The sequence below is a fragment of the Cervus canadensis genome, chromosome 7 (genome assembly GCF_019320065.1).
Source record: "Cervus canadensis isolate Bull #8, Minnesota chromosome 7, ASM1932006v1, whole genome shotgun sequence".
In the NCBI taxonomy this organism is placed as follows: domain Eukaryota; kingdom Metazoa; phylum Chordata; class Mammalia; order Artiodactyla; family Cervidae; genus Cervus; species Cervus canadensis.
The window spans coordinates 74,322,112-74,338,873 of record NC_057392.1 but is presented as its reverse complement, the minus strand read 5'-3'; the positions used below and the strand labels follow the sequence as shown (position 1 = coordinate 74,338,873).

The window sequence follows — 16,762 nt, the reverse complement described above, 5'->3', positions numbered from 1 at the left end:
CTAAATTCTCTGGCACACTTTCATTAATCAGCTCAGCAATTAGTGATTTTATCAGTTCAAACTGTTTTGTACCTTCTCATAGCCATGGTCAAACAAAGAGGGCAAAACACCTTCCAACATAATAAAAAAATCAATCATTTTTATTGTAGGCAATTTAGTATTCACTCTTTCCAGAGCTGAACTTCGAGTCTGTGGGTTTCAAGGTTTCCAATGATATTATCTATATGAAAAGGCAATTCTTTATGATCAAAAAAGAGAGAAAGTTCTCTGAGGTTCAACATGTTTATGTCTTGCCACTATTGCTCAAAATCTCTGTACTTACTCTGCACTTACTTTACATTTCAGAAGGTAATTATTTTTCCATTAAGATACAACACAGAACCACTCAGACGAGATGAAAGCATTTTCTCCTTCAAAGTTTTAAGTAAACCTGAACCTTATCTTAAAGCAGTAAGCTAATATTCTTATGTCTGAAAGTGAGTAATTCTTATATTTCAGTTTTACGGATATTTTTATCTTAGCTTCAGTGAAATATTACCAAGCTTGCCCATGTACTAGCTTCTTCCGTCTGTTGTGTACTCCCTCCTCACTGAGAGGGAAATCAGTAAAAATATTCCTCGAAGAGGTCTAAGAATATCAGTTCATGTTGCTGGGGTCAAAAAAAGCCTCACATGAAAGCAACCAGTGTTTGCTTGCTCCTGACAGAGAAAGGCTCGAAGACCAAGGAACATAATCGCTACTAAGACCACCGTCCTATGTTTGATTCCAGCCCGCTTTCCTCTTTTTCCTGCCTCCTCATTTCAGCCTTCCTCCCTCCGCCCCATACTGAAACACCTGAGTTACAAAGAAGCCAAGAAACAGTTGTGGTTAGGGCATCTGTGAACTGAAAAGTGGACCCTAACCACAGGTGTGCTGGCTCACCTGAACCACAGAGGCAGCCTCACTCACCCTTTGAAACCACTCTGAAATATCTCAAGACAAAAAGATCTAGGAATTTGAAGGCAGAGTAATAGAATCTAGCTCAACTAAAGCATGGGTTCCTCAGGTGGCGCAGTGGTAAAGAACCAGCCTGTCAATCCAGGAGACATGAGAAATGCAGGTTCAATCCCTGGGTCAGGAAGATCCCCTAGAGGAGGACATGGCAACCCACTCTGGTATTCTTGCCTGGAAAATTCCATGAACAGAGAAGCCTGGTGGGTTACAGTCCATGGGGTTGCAAAGAGTCAAATGCAACTGAACACACACACACACAAAATCTAAAGCATAGTTATTTTTTAAAAAATAGTTGAATAAAAATGAAAAAGCCTCCATAACATGTAGGACAATATCAAGCATCTTACATATAAATAATGGAAGTCCCTGGGGGAAAAAAAAGAGAGAAACAGAAACCTTTGGAAAAAATAACAATAGAAACATTTTCAAATTTAATGAGTATTCTAAATCCACATATCCAAGAATCTCAGTGAATTCTAAACAGCCTAAACACACACACACACACCAAAAAAACTAAGGCACATTACAATCAAATTGCTTAAAATCAGTGAGAAATGGAAAGACCCTATGAACATTGTCCTATGTGCTATAGTGGAACTTAACGAGAATAAAGGACATATTTCCTGCCCTAAAAACGGTGTTTTAATTTTCAATTTCTGTGTAATGTGATTTGCATGTCAGGCATCCAAACTTCCTGCTGGGATTAGGAAGGTTATGACAGAATCAAGATTCTGATACGAGAATAGAAATTTGTAGGAACCCAGGAGCAAAGCCAGAATTGAGGAGTTTGCAAATTACACAAGGAAGCGTCCACCGGCACTTGATGGCTGAAGAGATAAATATGATGCTTGGCAAAGGGAAGAGAAGTTTCAATAACAATACTGGCAAGGAAGATTCTTCTTTGGTGGCAGATCTAGAATATCTCAGAATACAGACTCCTTCAGAAGTAGTCCACATTGAGAAAGTGAGCTAGGGAGAGTTCAAGCATTGGCCTCCAGAGAGCATCTGTCATCTGTAAAAAGAACATTTCCCTACTTGGGAATCGAAGTCATTATAAGATACTCTAATATTGCTCATCACTCCACATTTCAGACTTTGAGTTCTGAAGATCCCATTTCAAAAGGCTGCTTGTTTCTTTCCTGGATTTATCATTTCCATTTTCTCATGATCCCAACTAGCCAATTTGATTGCAGTTTCTTTCTCTGTCCTCCAATCTATGCTGGACAAAACTACTACATAAACTTTTCCTAAATGCTATCTATATCAAGTCTGCACAGATTTCCTCAAAAACCTTCAGGGCTTCACTGTTCCATTTTTCTGTTAAATGTGAACTTGGTCTGGTTGCCAAGATCTTCCAATAGACATCCCTGTTAGACCTTGGCATTGTTATTTTCTTAATACTCCATTTCTAATGTATTCATGTCCATCTCTGCCTCCATTACTATGCCTGCTTGCCTATATTTACTCATGTTCACTGTGCTCTCTTCCTCTCCCCTCATTTATCCTTCAACTACCACCACTCACCCCTGAAGCTTTTCCTCATGTCTTTTCCTGCTTACAAATTCCAAGAGTCAAAATCTTGTTTATATGACTTAGTAGTTAATTTTCAGTACCATTGTACAATGTTTAAATAAGTTATTTTACATTAGTCTTTCATTCTTATTTGTATATTGTTTTTTGAGATAAGCCTATAATTTATCTTTCTTCAATTGCCTCCAATGCATAAGACTGTTTTAAAGCACAAAAAATATTAAGTCTTTAGTTTATATATGAAAATATCATACTTGTTTGGAAGCAGCTGTAACACCTTCCATCACTTTCAAGTACTCTCTTCACTTTCTAGTACTTACTTGTTTCCATGTTATGAAAACATAACACAGAATTTTGTGCCTGTCACACATAGTGGATGACCAAAAGTTTTATTTTTTGTTTTCCCGTGATTAATATCATTCAAGAATTAAGGGATAGGTAGAAAGTACAAAGGGCTTCCCAGGTAGCTCTGCTGTTAAAGAATCTGCCTCCAATGCAGGAGACCCCGATTTGATTGCTGGGCTGGGAAGATCCCCTGGAGGAGGAGGGCATGGCTGGCCATTCTACTATTCTTGCCTGGAGAATCCCCATGGACAGAGGAGGCCGGTGGGCTACCATCCATAGGGTCACAAAGAGTCAGACATGACTGAGCGACCAAGCATAACACAGCACAGAAATTACAAAAGACACGGCATGATTCATGCTGAAGAAAAAATTGCAGAACTTATAGTTCGTCATGTGGGATATTATTATTGTGGGTCATGCATTAAAGAGTTAGTTCCAAACTCCTACAACTCAAAGAGGGTAAAGCTATCACACTAACCAACTGTTGGGTCCATTTTGACTATCTCTTCTTCAAAGTACATTACAGCATACTAACACATATATATGGAATTTAGAAAGATGGTAACGATAACCCTATATGCAAAACAGAAAAAGAGACACAGAAGTACAGAACAGACTTTTGAACTCTGTGGGAGAAGGTGAGGGTGGGATGTTTCGAAAGAACAGCATGTATATTATCTATGGTGAACAGATCACCAGCCCATGTGGGATGCATGAGACAAGTGCTCGGGCCTGGTGCACTGGGAAGACCCAGAGGAATCAGGTGGAGAGGGAGGTGGGAGGGGGGATCGGGATGGGGAATACGTGTAACTCTATGGCTGATTCATATCAATGTATGACAAAACCCACTGCAATGTTGTGAAGTAATTAGCCTCCAACTAATAAAAATAAATAAATAAATTTAAAAAAAAAAGAATATACCTGCCATATAACAATGAGACTGATCCATTCTTTTCAGTGGGTATTGTTTATGTAATAGTTTTGAAGTGAGAAAAATACCATAGTCTTAGGGTCTGGACCAAAACAGATATCAGAACAGGTACTGCACATTTGGATCTTAAACCATCAGATGCAAATTTCATAAAAATTAGGCATAATACAAAATTAGCAAACTCATTGTTGACTAGGTTTTTAAAAAGTCCTGACCTCCATAGATACTGTTTTATAACATAATCCTATCTCACAGAGAACTGCCCCTCAAGTACTCTAGATCACAGCAGTTCAGTCATTATACAGAAAAAGAGAAATAAGAAAAGAAAATTAAGAAGATTGCATTCTGAAGACAGTCAAACTAATACACCTCCCATGAGAATATAAAGAAAGCAAGGGAGTGTTTTAAGGGCTCTTGTTAAATTCTTTTATTAAGTAGACCCAAATGTGACCACACAAAATTAGTTAGGATCAGAGTTGGGGTGAAGTTAAATGGATTCTGTGATAATTTTCTCCTCTCTCTTGAGATTCTTAACTGCACAGTCCATCTGAATTAATTGTATGAGGAATAAATTTTAGAAAGAAAGAAGTAATTCCTGCTAGCGTGTAGAGGATAGCCGAGTTCAGGTCAGAACCTCCTGGGAGTCCATTATTAGTTTCTAGACTTGAACACTATATACGAAATATTTTCATGAAAAAATACAACTGTAGAAGGCTAAGATAACTGTTTCTTTCATCACTGTTTAAGTTCAGTACCTTGTCTGACCCAATCTCCGTGATGAAGTTTGTGCCCTAACGTGTAGCAACATTTGTGATGTCCAGGGCGCAGCTCTGCCCAGTTAATGGTCACTGTTGCTTCTTCATCTTCACATGCACCAGCAGGATGCTCAAAAAGGGAAATCAAGGCTGTTGTGAAAGCAATTACTTGAACCTTGAGAGAGACATTGCAAGAAAAATAAATATGCATAGGGTGATTGTTGAAAGAAGATACTGTGTTTTTTAAGATTAATAAGGAATAGATATTGAACAAACAGGCATTTATTTAATATTATTTAAAAGTCACAAGCAGTTATATTGAAAGGCATGACACTACAAGATTACTAAGGCAAGTACCAAGGGCATTTATTTGTTTGCTTTTATGATATATTTGTCATTAAAAACAGTAAGGATGAAAAACTTAGATAATTATGAAATGAAACTGTTCAAATTAGGCTATTTCAGCATTCATAGACATATTCTATGTCTATGTCATTCATTAAAAAAATCATTTTTCAAAATCGTAGAATTTGATGGAAAAACAGAAATCACTGTATGCAGTCTCTGAGGTTTGGTGCTGCTCTCCTTAATGCATCTATTCCTTTGTCACTTGAGACAGGAAATAAGCATATCCCTGGAGCCCACTACTGAGAAGCCTGAAACCCTATGAATAAAAATCTGAATAATCAATATGAAACAGTTGTGAGACATAACTTTAGACATTTAACATTATATGTTGATTAACACTGGGACCTAATAGATTAAGCATCCTATGGTGAAAAAGTTAGCAAATACTTTTTCCTAAAGAAAGAAAATGAGTCTATACCTAGGCAAGAAAACCACAGTGAAGATTGGTTTTCATAGGCAAGAAGAGGAACTATGACCTAGTCCATCTTTTTCATGTCCATGGTATGTGGCCTTGTAATCTATAAAGCAGTTCAATTAGGAGGTCACATTCATTGCACTCTTTCTATTTGAGCTATAGTTTGATGATTATATCCATAATGTTCAACCTTATCCTCCCCTCACTTACCTTTCCAGTTATGTCCCCAAAAGAAAGAATGGACTCATTGGCATCAAGAGGGTTGTACCAATAATCCATACAAATTGGTGTTCCTTTCAGGCCTTGGAGTTTATATTGACAAGGAAATTCTTCTTTGGACAGTAGATCATAGAAACAAATCTCTTTACTTGTAAAAGCCACTGCTATCTAAAGTAACAAAACATAAAATCAGAAAACATTTCTGATGGCTTAGTGAAATGAAAATGAAAAGCAGACATGCAAATCATCCAGTCCCATCACTTCATGGAAAATGGAAGGGGAAAAATGGAAACAGTGACAGACTTTATTTTCTTGGGCTCCAAAATCTTTGCAGATGTTGAGTGCAGCCATGAAATGAAAAGATGCTTGCTCCTTGGAAGAAAAGCTATCAAAAACCTAGATAGTGTTTTAAAAAGCAGAGACATTACTTTGCTGACAAAGGTCCATATGAGTCAAAACTATGGTTTTTTCCAGTAGTCATGGATGGATGGGAGAGTTAGACTTTAAAGAAGGCTGAGTGCCAAAGAATTGATGCTTTTGAACTGTAGTGTTGGAAAAGAACTCTTGAGAATTCTTTGGACTGCAAGGAGATCAAACTAGTCAATCCTAAAGTAAATCAATCCTGAATATTTTTTGGAAGGATTGATGCTGAAGGTGAAGCTCCAATACTTTGGCCACTTGATGCGAAGAACCAACAGACTGGAAAAGACTCTGATGTTGGAAAAATTGAGGGCAGGAGGAGAAGGGGCGACAGAAGATGATATGGTTGGATGGCATCACTGACTCAATGGACATGAGTTTGAGCAATCTCCAGGAGATGGTGAAGGACAGGGAAGCCTGGCATGCTGCAGTCCACGGGGTCGCAAAGAGTCGGACATGACTGAGCTATTGAACAACAACAAAAACCAGAACAGAGGTATCACCAGAGATATCTGCAAAGACCATGGGCTAGGTGTGTGTGGTGGCAGAAACTCAGAGTCTAGAGATCAGAGTTACTCCAGGTCCCAGCATCACTGTATGGCCCAGCAAACCCTTGTACATCAAAAATTTGCTTTTCCATCTTCATGTAAATTGTCTTTATCCCCTTTGAAATACCAAACCACCACTCCAACACCCTCTTCTGTCTTTCCTAAAGATGGTATTTTTCACAACCTAGACAGCATATTAAAAAGCAGAGACATCACTTTGCTGACAGAGGTCTGTATGATCTAAGATATGGTTTTTCCACTATACAGATGTGAGTTGGACCATAAAGAAGGCTGAGTTGAGTGCCAAAGAGTTGATGCTTTTGAACGTGTTGCTGGAAAAGACTCTTGAGAGTCCCTTGGACTGCAAGGTGATCAGTCAATCCTAAAGAAAATCAACCCTGAATATTCATTGGAAGGACTGATGCTGAGGCTGAAGCTCCAATACTTCGGCCACCTGATATGAAGAGTTGACTCATAGGAAAAGACTCCGATACTCAGAAAGATTGAAGACAGGAGAAGGGGCTGACAGAGGATGAGAGGGTTGAATTGTATCACTGACTCAATGAGTATAAGTTTGAGCAAACTCTGGGAGATAGTGAAGGAAAAGGAGGTCTGACATGCTGCAGTCCATGGGGTTGCAGAGTCAGACACAACTTAGCAACCAAAGAACATCAACAACAAAGATGGTATTTAAGGTGAGGGCTTTGGACATTTTGGTGAGTTACTCAGTTCATCTGAGATCCTTCTGATATACATGTTATTCCCAACACCAGGAATGCCAGGTTAGTTTAACATACAAATATCAACTAATGTAATATACCATATTAAAAGAATGAAGGAGAAAGGCTATATTATCATCTCAATATCTGCAAAAAAGCATTTTACAAAGACCTATGCATTTTCATGATAAAAATATTCAACAAATCAGGAATAAAAAGAAACTTGATAAAGAGAATGTACAAGAAAGAAAAAATCTACAGCTGATATTATACTTGATGGTGAAAAACTGAATATATTCTCCCTAAGATCAGAAATAAAACAAGGATGTTCACTCTTACCACTTCTACTCAATGCTGTGCTAGAATTTCTATCCAGGGAAATTAGGCAAGAAAAATAAACAACAGCAAAACCAATTAAAATTAATAAATGAATTCAGCAAAGTTGCAGGGTATAAGATCACTTTTATAAACCTATTTATATTCACTAGCAATGGACAATTGGAAAATGAAATTATCAAAGAGGATGTTAATAGAACAAAAAGAAAAAGCACTAACTGGGATACACTATTTTTAAATTATCACATAATTGTGCATACATAGAATATATACAGAATTCTCAAAACTCAATAATAACAAAGTAAACCCAATAAAAATGGTCAAAGAATTTGAACAAACACTTCACTGAAGAGGATATATAGGTAGCAAACAAGCACATGAAAATATGTTCAACATTATTACTCATTAGGGAAAAGTGAAATCACACCTCGATAAGATAAAATACAAACCTACTAAAAGGGCTAAAATTAAGGGGAAAAAACTTCATCATACCAAGTATTGGTGAGGATATGTTATATCAAAAGTGGAATATTACACAACCATAAAAGATAAATTTCTTATATATCCAACAGCATAGATGAATCTCAAAATAATTATGCTAATTATGTTAAAGAAGCCAAACCAAAAAAGAAAAGTTTACACACTGTATAATGTCAACAGATGAGAAAATGCAAACTATAGTGACAGAAAGCATACCAGTGGTTACTTTACCAGTAAGGAAGGGCGGGGCTGGATGAAGGATTACAAAACTACTTGAGGAAAATCTGAGGGTGAAAAAATGCATTCATTATCTTCATCATACTATTGATTTTTCACAGCTATATACATATATTAAAATCTGTCAAATTGGATTCTTTTAATATATGCAGTGGATTTTGTATAATCACACCTAAACAAAGCTGTTTAAAAAAGAAGAAAAAAATAAATGTTAATGCTGGGTAAAAACAAAGGAAAGGCTAAGATTTAATTATCAGTCCTGGAAAGCAGAAACAGTGCAACATAGTCATTACTTGATACCAACACAAACATTACATGATAATACAGAATGTTACCAGGGCTTCCCAGGTGGCGCTAGTGATAAAGAACCCAGTCAATGCAGGAGATGTAAGAGATGTGGGTTTGATCCCTGGGTTGGGAAGATTCCCTGAAGGAGGGGACAGCAACTCACACCAGTATTCTTGCCTGGAGAATCCCAGGGATAGAGGAGCCTGGCAGGCTACAGTCCATAGGATTGCAAAAGAGTAGGACATGACTGAAGCAACTTAGTATACACGCACGCACAGAATGCTACACACACATACCAAAAAAAGTATAAACTAGAAACATTTTTAATCCACAGCAGCTAAACATTAACATCAGATCCTTAGCAAGAAAGAACTGGATATGACATCAACTGCCACTGGGGACACAGCGAAGATTCTAAAGCACAGGTTCCAAAATCAAGCCACCTTGGTTTACAAATCTTGCAACACTGATTGCATCCTGTGTGACACGGGGCACATATCACAAGCTCTCCTTGCCTCTCTCTTTCTTAAATTGGGAATACATCCCCTTGAAACTGATTATTCATTGGAAGGACTGAAGCTGAAGCTCCAACACTTTGGCCACCTGATGCCAAGAGTATACTCATTGGAAAAGACCCTGATGCTGGGAAAGACTGAGGGCAAGAGGAGAAGAGGGTGACAGAGGATGAGGTGGTTGGACGGCATCATGGAATCAATGAAAATTCATTTGAACAAACTCCAGGATATAGTGAAGAACAGAGAAACCTGGCAAGCTGAAGTTCATGGGGTCACAAAGAATTGGAGACCATTTTGTGACCGAACAACAAGGTGATCTGGAGATGATTAATAGAGCAAGGCATGTTACATAGAAAGCTAATGTTCATGATGATTATTTTTTAATGGTTCTTGGCAGTAGAACATACTATTCCCCACTTGAAAGAATCTGGCTCTTTGGAGCCATTCAAATGGCTGCTTCTGGGTCTGGCATAATAAATATACAAGATAATCCTGGAACATCTAGTCTACCCAGGAAACGAGGAAGCTTTGAAAGACAGATAGGGTTATATCAGAAGACTCCAGCTAACTTGTACTAGTTCCTTTGTCCAAAGATGGTATAATTTAGGGGGGGCAGGATAATAACTCAGTGGATAGAGATATACCAAGTTTGTTTAAACCCATGAGTTTATAATGATATTGATAACAATAATGATATAGCACTCATTTTTCATCTAATTAGAAAAGTAGCTAATTATTTTGAATACTGGTAAATAAAAGGAAATACCTGGGCATTTATTCTGCTTTTGTTAACAATTTGTATTCAGTTCAATTCAGTTCAGTCACTCAGTCATGTCTCTTTGTGACCCCATGAATCGCAGCACGCCAGGCCTCCCGGTCCATCACCAACTCCCAAAGATTACTCAAACTCATGCCCCTCGAGTCAGTGATGCCATCCAGCCATCTCATCCTCTGTCATCCCCTTCTCCTCCTGCCCCCAATCCCTCCCAGCATCAGGGTCTTTTCCAATTTGTATTACACGGTAGCTAATGATGGGGAGTTTCTTTATTTTATAGAGGTATTCCAGCTTATAAAGAAAGAGGAAATGATGAAATTAGAATATCACCATCTTGCAACTCCTGATAAATTGATGTATCTAAGAATAATCCGTAACATCTGTTAACATCCCAAGAAGAGAAAGAACCAGGCATTTTGTGCCCTCTGACTGAGGAACACCTCTTCTAAAATATACAGACGATCAAGGCTTTTGACTTGAGGACCAATTTACTGGAAACACAGAGAACAAGTGGCCATGTTAAACTACCCCATGCAAACAGTCTGAGAGATTTAGACTGTGAGAAACTCTAATGGACAAACACCTAGCTTCTTGAAGAACAGCGATAGCAATGACAACAAAATACAAAACAAAAATGAGAGGGAGGAAAATGTGTGAATCAAAAAAGACATATCAACCATTCATAATGTTTGGACCTTATTCATACCTTGACTCAAACTATCAAAACAAACAACAAACTATTAAAAAATCATCAGACAATGAAATATGTTCATGACTGGACATTTGATTATATTAAGGAATTATTGTTATTGATATAAATGTGATATGGTATTATGGTTGTGCTAAAGAGACATTTTTCAGAAATACTGAAGTATCTACAGATTAAATGATTGGAATTTTGGATTTCAGTATAAAGAGGAGATGTAGAAGGAACAGAAGGGCTGTGAATTGGAAATGGTTAAGGGTGAATATTGGCTCTTAATGGGATTATCTCTGTTTGTGTGTGCACTTTAATTTTTTCACAGTAAAATTTACCATCTGCTTAATGTAATATAAGAATATGGATTTTTTTAAGCTGCATTATTCCCTCAGAAACTGACTTTCCTTTCAGTATGTTATCTTCCTCATAGGTATGGTTACATGAAGGTATCTGGACTGATACTGATGATGGACTACCCATCAAAATTAAAAAACTGACTAATCCAGCAGTCAAAATCAGAAAAGCAGTTTCCTGAAATTGCATGTTTCCTAAAATTTTCTGATCTGTGCCTTGCACTTGGACAGGCTCTCAACTCTGCATATAAATGTATATACTTTCAGATTGCAAAAAACTACAGAGGCATGAAGGCCTTATCAGCGAGTAATGCACCCTGACCTCATGTGGGACAGAGCCAAGAATCTGAGTCACCACCGGCTTTGTCATTTAAAGGCACACAACAGAATAGTTTGGGAAATGGAATAATTCACTCAGCTTGACTTGTGCTCCCTCCAGGTCAGATTAAAGGTATGGAAGAATAATGCAGTTCTCTATCACTGTTAGTGTTACACTTGCTATTTATCAGGAGTCCTGTCTCATCATTTCCTCCCTTTTACAAGCAATAAATTTATTTACACAGACTATGTACCTTGTTTACATTTTCCAGAGAAACCATACTTGTCACCCACAGGTGCTTTAGCTTGGTGGCATCTGAAGTGATGGGAAGTGTTTTTTGCAGCTTTAAATTCTCTCCCCAGATTCCTACTGAACCTTCCTTACTGATGGTCAGATAACGACTTGAACTTTTTAAGAAAATTACTCTTTGGATGGTATCTTTGTGTTTCACTGGGAGAAATTCAAGGTCTCTCCACTGGGGAACCACAGTTGCCTTTGCTTGTTCATCTTTCTCATAAAGTGTTAACAGCAGAAATGAAGTCAGCTTGTCCCAATTAATGAAGCCCTCTTGGGCCACATCCACTTTATCAAAGAGCTCTCCATATTCTTCCTTTGTACCCCAGCCAACAATCTCTGTCATTCTCTGCACAAACTCTTCTCTGGACATACAAATGGTTTGACTGGGCTCCGAGGGCTAGAAACAAGAACAAAAATAAGACATCAGTGAAAGAGACCACTGTGCTACCCTCAAAGGTGAATCTCATCAGCAATTCTTCCAAGATGCAAAAAAATACCTTCTAACCTTACAATGGTGTTACACTGAAGTAAATTTGGGCTGCAGAGCAAATAATTGACAGATCTGCAAGCTGACATCCTCAATCACAGATGTCCTTGTAATTGGCAGAGGGAAGCAGGAAAGTCAGAGATTTAATATGATGATAAATGCAGAGGTCAGAGCGACACAGGACTGTAAACCAAGGCATGCAGGTGACCTCTAAAAGCTGGACAAGGCAAGGAATCAGAGGGCCTCCAGAAGGAAGACCATCTTGACCACACCTTGACATTAGCCCTGGAAAATCCATTTTGGAATTCTGAGCTGTAGAACTGTAAAATAATACAGGTATGAGTTTTATACTACTAAGTTTGTGGTAATTTGTTATAGCATCAATAGGAAATGAATATAGTGGTTTAGAGAAAATAGATGAATCCCTGAGAAGAGTTTAGCATTGCCAGCAAAATGGTATCACAGTGACACTTTAATCCAAGAGCAAGAAGTCACCTATACGAACCCAAAATTACAAAAACAGTGAAACCTTATAAGTTGATTTTGGTTATTCATGATAGTTATGCACTATAATGGTTATGTTCTACAAACACAAAATTAGCAGATACTGAACGATGGCTTTTATGGAAAGACAAGGTTAGGTTTCTGTGAGCCTCTGGTCACAATATTTTCATCAACTGGTCAAATCGTAACTTTGTTTTATGTCTGTTTCCATTGAAAGACATTTTAATATATATTGTTAATTCTAACATTGAATTCATGGCCAACAGCACTATAACTTATGACTGAATGGAGCTTATCTAAGACATGTATTTTCTCCAAAAGGCACAGCACAGGCTCCTTGCATTTAGACAGAACTTTACACTACACTTGGGGAGCGTTTTTAAAAAGTGAAAATCACAAAAAAAAAGCTCAAAGTGCAAAAACCTTACACTAAGTGGGGCACAAGTAGAACCCCTGTTTATAGTGCAAGAACGGGAAAAGAAGGCGAAGTGTGTACGTAAAACAGATAGCTAATGGAGAGGTGCTGTGTAATACAGGGAGCTCAACCTGGTTCTCCATGACAACACAGACGGGTGGGATGGAGTGGGAGACGGGAGGAAAGTTCAAGAGGGAGGAGACATATGTATAACTATGGCTGGTTCATGTAGATGTACAGAGGAAACCAACACAACATTGTAAAGCAATTATCCTTCAATTGGAGTAAATAAATGAAAAAATAAAAGAAGGCAGAGTGTCATCAAGTTTGACCTCAGCACGAAACAGACACACTGGGAGACTGCAACTTTTGGACATTCTGGACATGGCTGTGAGTGCACAGTTCCAAAGAACAACAAGGAGAGATAAGAAAGCCTCCTCCATGATCAGTGCAAAGAAATAGAGGAAACAACAGAATGGGAAAGGCTAGAGATCTCTTCAAGAAAATTAGAGATACCAAGGGAACATTTCATGCAAAGATGGGATCAATAAAGACAGAAATGATATGAACCTAAGAGAAGAAGAAGATATTAAGAAGAGGTGGCAAGAATACACAGAAGAACTGTACAAAAAAGATCTTCACGACCCATATAAGCACGATGGTGTGATCACTCACCTAGAGCCAGACATCCTGGACTGTGAACTGAAGTGGGCCTTAGGAAGCATCACTGTGAACAAAGCTAGTGGAGGTGATGGAATTCCAGTTGAGCTATTTCAAATTCTGAAAGATGATGCTGTGATAGTGCTGCACTCAATATGCCAGCAAATTTGGAAAACTCAGCAGTGAACACAGGACTGGAAAAGGTCAGTTTTTATTCCAATCCCAAAGAAAGGCAATGCCAAAGAATGCTCAAACCACAGCACAACTGCACTCATCTCACACACTAATAAAGTAATGCTCAAAATTCTCCAAGCCAGGCTTCAGCAATATGTGAACTATGAACTTCCAGATATTCAAGCTGGTTTTAGAAAAGGCAGAGGAATGAGAGATCAAATTGCCAACATCCTCTGGATCATCTAAAAAGCAAGAGAGTTCCAGAAAAGCATCTACTTCTGTTTTATTGACTATGCCAAAGCCTTTGACTGTGTGGATCACAATAACCTGTGGAAAATTCTTAAAGAGAAGGGACTATCAGACCACCTGACCTGCCTCTTGAGAAATCTGTATGCAGGTCAAGAAGCAACAGTTAGAACTGGACATGGAACAACAGACTGGTTCCAAATAGGAAAAGGAGTACATCAAGGCTGTGTATTGTCACCCTGCTTATTTAACTTATATGCAGAGTACATCATGAGAAACGCTGGACTGGAGGAAGCACAAGCTGGAATCAAGATTGCCAGGAAATATCAATAACTTCAGAAATGCAGATGACACCACCCTTATGGCAGAAAGTGAACTGCAAAGCGTCTTGATAAAAGTAAAAGAGGAGAATGAAAAGATTGGCTTAAAGCTCAACATTCAGAAAACTACAATCATGGCATCTGATCACATCACTTCATGACAAATAGATGGGGAAACAGTGGAAACAGTGAGATACTTTATTTTGGGGGGCTCCAAAATCACTGCAGATGGTGATTGCAGCCATGAAATTAAAAATTGCTTACTGCTTGGAAGGAAAGTTATGACCAACCTAGACAGCATATTAAAAAGCAGAGACATTGCCAACAAAGGTCCGTCTAGTCAAGGCTATGGTTTTTCCAGTGGTCATGTATGGATGTGAGAGTTGGACTGTGAAGAAAGCTGAGCACCGAACAATTGATGCTTTTGAACTGTGGTGTTGGAGAAGACTCTTGAGAGTCCCTTGGACTGCAAGGAGATCCAACCAGTCCATCCTGAAGGAGATCAGTCCTGAGTGTTCACTGGAAGGACTGACGTTGAAGCTGAAACTCCAATATTTTGGCCACCTGATGCGAAGAGTTGACTCATTTGAAAAGACCCTGATGCTGGGAAAGATTGAAGGCAGGAGGAGAAGGGGACGACAGAGGATGAGATGGCTGGATGGCATCACTGAATCAATGGGCATGAGTTTGGGTAACCTCCGGGAGTCGGTGATGGACAGGGAGGACTGGCGTGCTGCAGTCCATGGGGTCACAAAGAGTCGGACACGACTGAGCAACTGAACTGACTGACTGACTGACATGTCTGTGAATGATCATGAAGGTGACTTGAGCTTTGATTTTGGGAACCCAAATAAATTTTAGCAAGTAGGCAAATTCACAGATAGAAAATCTGACAATGATGAGAACCATCTGTATTCCAAATAACTGTGTAGTTTAATACTGATAGGCTATTTAGTTTGGTGAGCTTCACAGTGAGAAAATCTGTCTTCCTACTGTTTCAGCACTGAAGAGTCAGATTTGACAGTAAGCGCTGGGAGGCAGCATGTTGGAGAGCAGGTCAAACAATTTTAGGTTTAATCCTGGTTTCACCAGATGTGTGGGAACTACTAGAAAGTTATTTCATTGTTGAGACTTAATTTTCTCATCTGTAAAGTAGATATAGCAAAATGCCAGTCTCAGGAAAATGATTATGAATGTTAAATGGAACATCAATAGATGCAGAAAAAGCATTTGACAAAATTCAATACCAATTTAAAATTAAAAAATAAAAAACTCTCAGTAAACTAATAATAGAAAGAAAATTCCTCACCTTGAAAGAGAGGATCTACCACAAACATACAGCTTAACCAAAACATCATACTTAACAGTGAGAACTTTGTGGCATTCCTACTTAGATCAGGTACAAGGCAAGGATGTCGTCTCACCAAGGCTTTTCAACATCATACTAGAAGCTCTATTTAATGCAATAAGACAAGAAAAGGAAGTAAAAGTATAAAGATTGGAAAGAGAGATAAACTGTCCTTGTTTATAGAAGATATGATTATCTATGTAAAATATATGAAAGAACTGATGGAAAAAGTCTTGAAAAGTCATAAGTGATTATAGCAAGATTGTAGGACACAAGATTAACACTCAAATGTCTATTGCTTTCTTATACACCAGTAATGAACAGGAAGAATTTGAAACTAAAAGCACAATACCACTTTTCATTAGCATTCTCAAAAATGAAATACATGTAAATCTAACAAAATGCGTGTAAGATCTATATGAGGAAAACTACAAAACTCCTATCAGCACAATAAAGGAATAAATAATTGGAGAAATAGTCCATGTTAATAGATAGGAAAACTCACTTTTGTTAAGACCTCAGTTCTTCCCAAGATAACCTATAGATTCCATGCAATTCTAATAAAAATCTCAGTAAGTCATTTTATTAATACTGACAAACTGACTCCAAGTCAACATGGAGAGTCTGAATACCGAGATAACACAATACTGAAGGATAAGAACAAAGTTGGAGGACTGACTCTACCCAACTTCAAGACTTATTAAAAAATGACAGTAACCCAGACATTTGTGATATTGGCATAAGAATATTAACTAGATCAATGAAACAGAATAGAGAGCTCTAAAATAGACCCATGTAAACATGGTCAACTGATCTTTGACCAAGAACCAAAGCAATACAATGGAGTAAAGATAACACCTTCAACAGTGCTGGATAATTGGACATTCACATAGCAAAAAAGTGAACTAGACACAGACCTTATTCCCTTCACAAACAATAACTTAAAATGGATCACAGACCTAAATGGAAAATGCAAATTTGAACTACTCAGAAGTCCATCATTCTTGTCTTTGTTAAATTATTTT

At 38.0% G+C, this 16,762-nt stretch overlaps 1 protein-coding gene across 1 annotated transcript in view; it reads right to left on the bottom strand.

Annotated features, from left to right (window-relative positions):
- WDR49 (WD repeat domain 49) overlaps positions 1 to 16,762 on the bottom strand; it is a 161,778-nt gene that overhangs the window by 116,632 nt on the left and 28,384 nt on the right. Inside the window, exons 3-5 of the mRNA XM_043473817.1 lie at positions 11,540 to 11,980; positions 5,588 to 5,764; positions 4,555 to 4,729 (exon numbers count right to left, since the gene is read on the bottom strand). Coding sequence (XP_043329752.1) covers positions 4,555 to 4,729; positions 5,588 to 5,764; positions 11,540 to 11,980 — 793 coding nt within the window. The remainder of the gene's footprint in view (positions 1 to 4,554; positions 4,730 to 5,587; positions 5,765 to 11,539; positions 11,981 to 16,762) is intronic.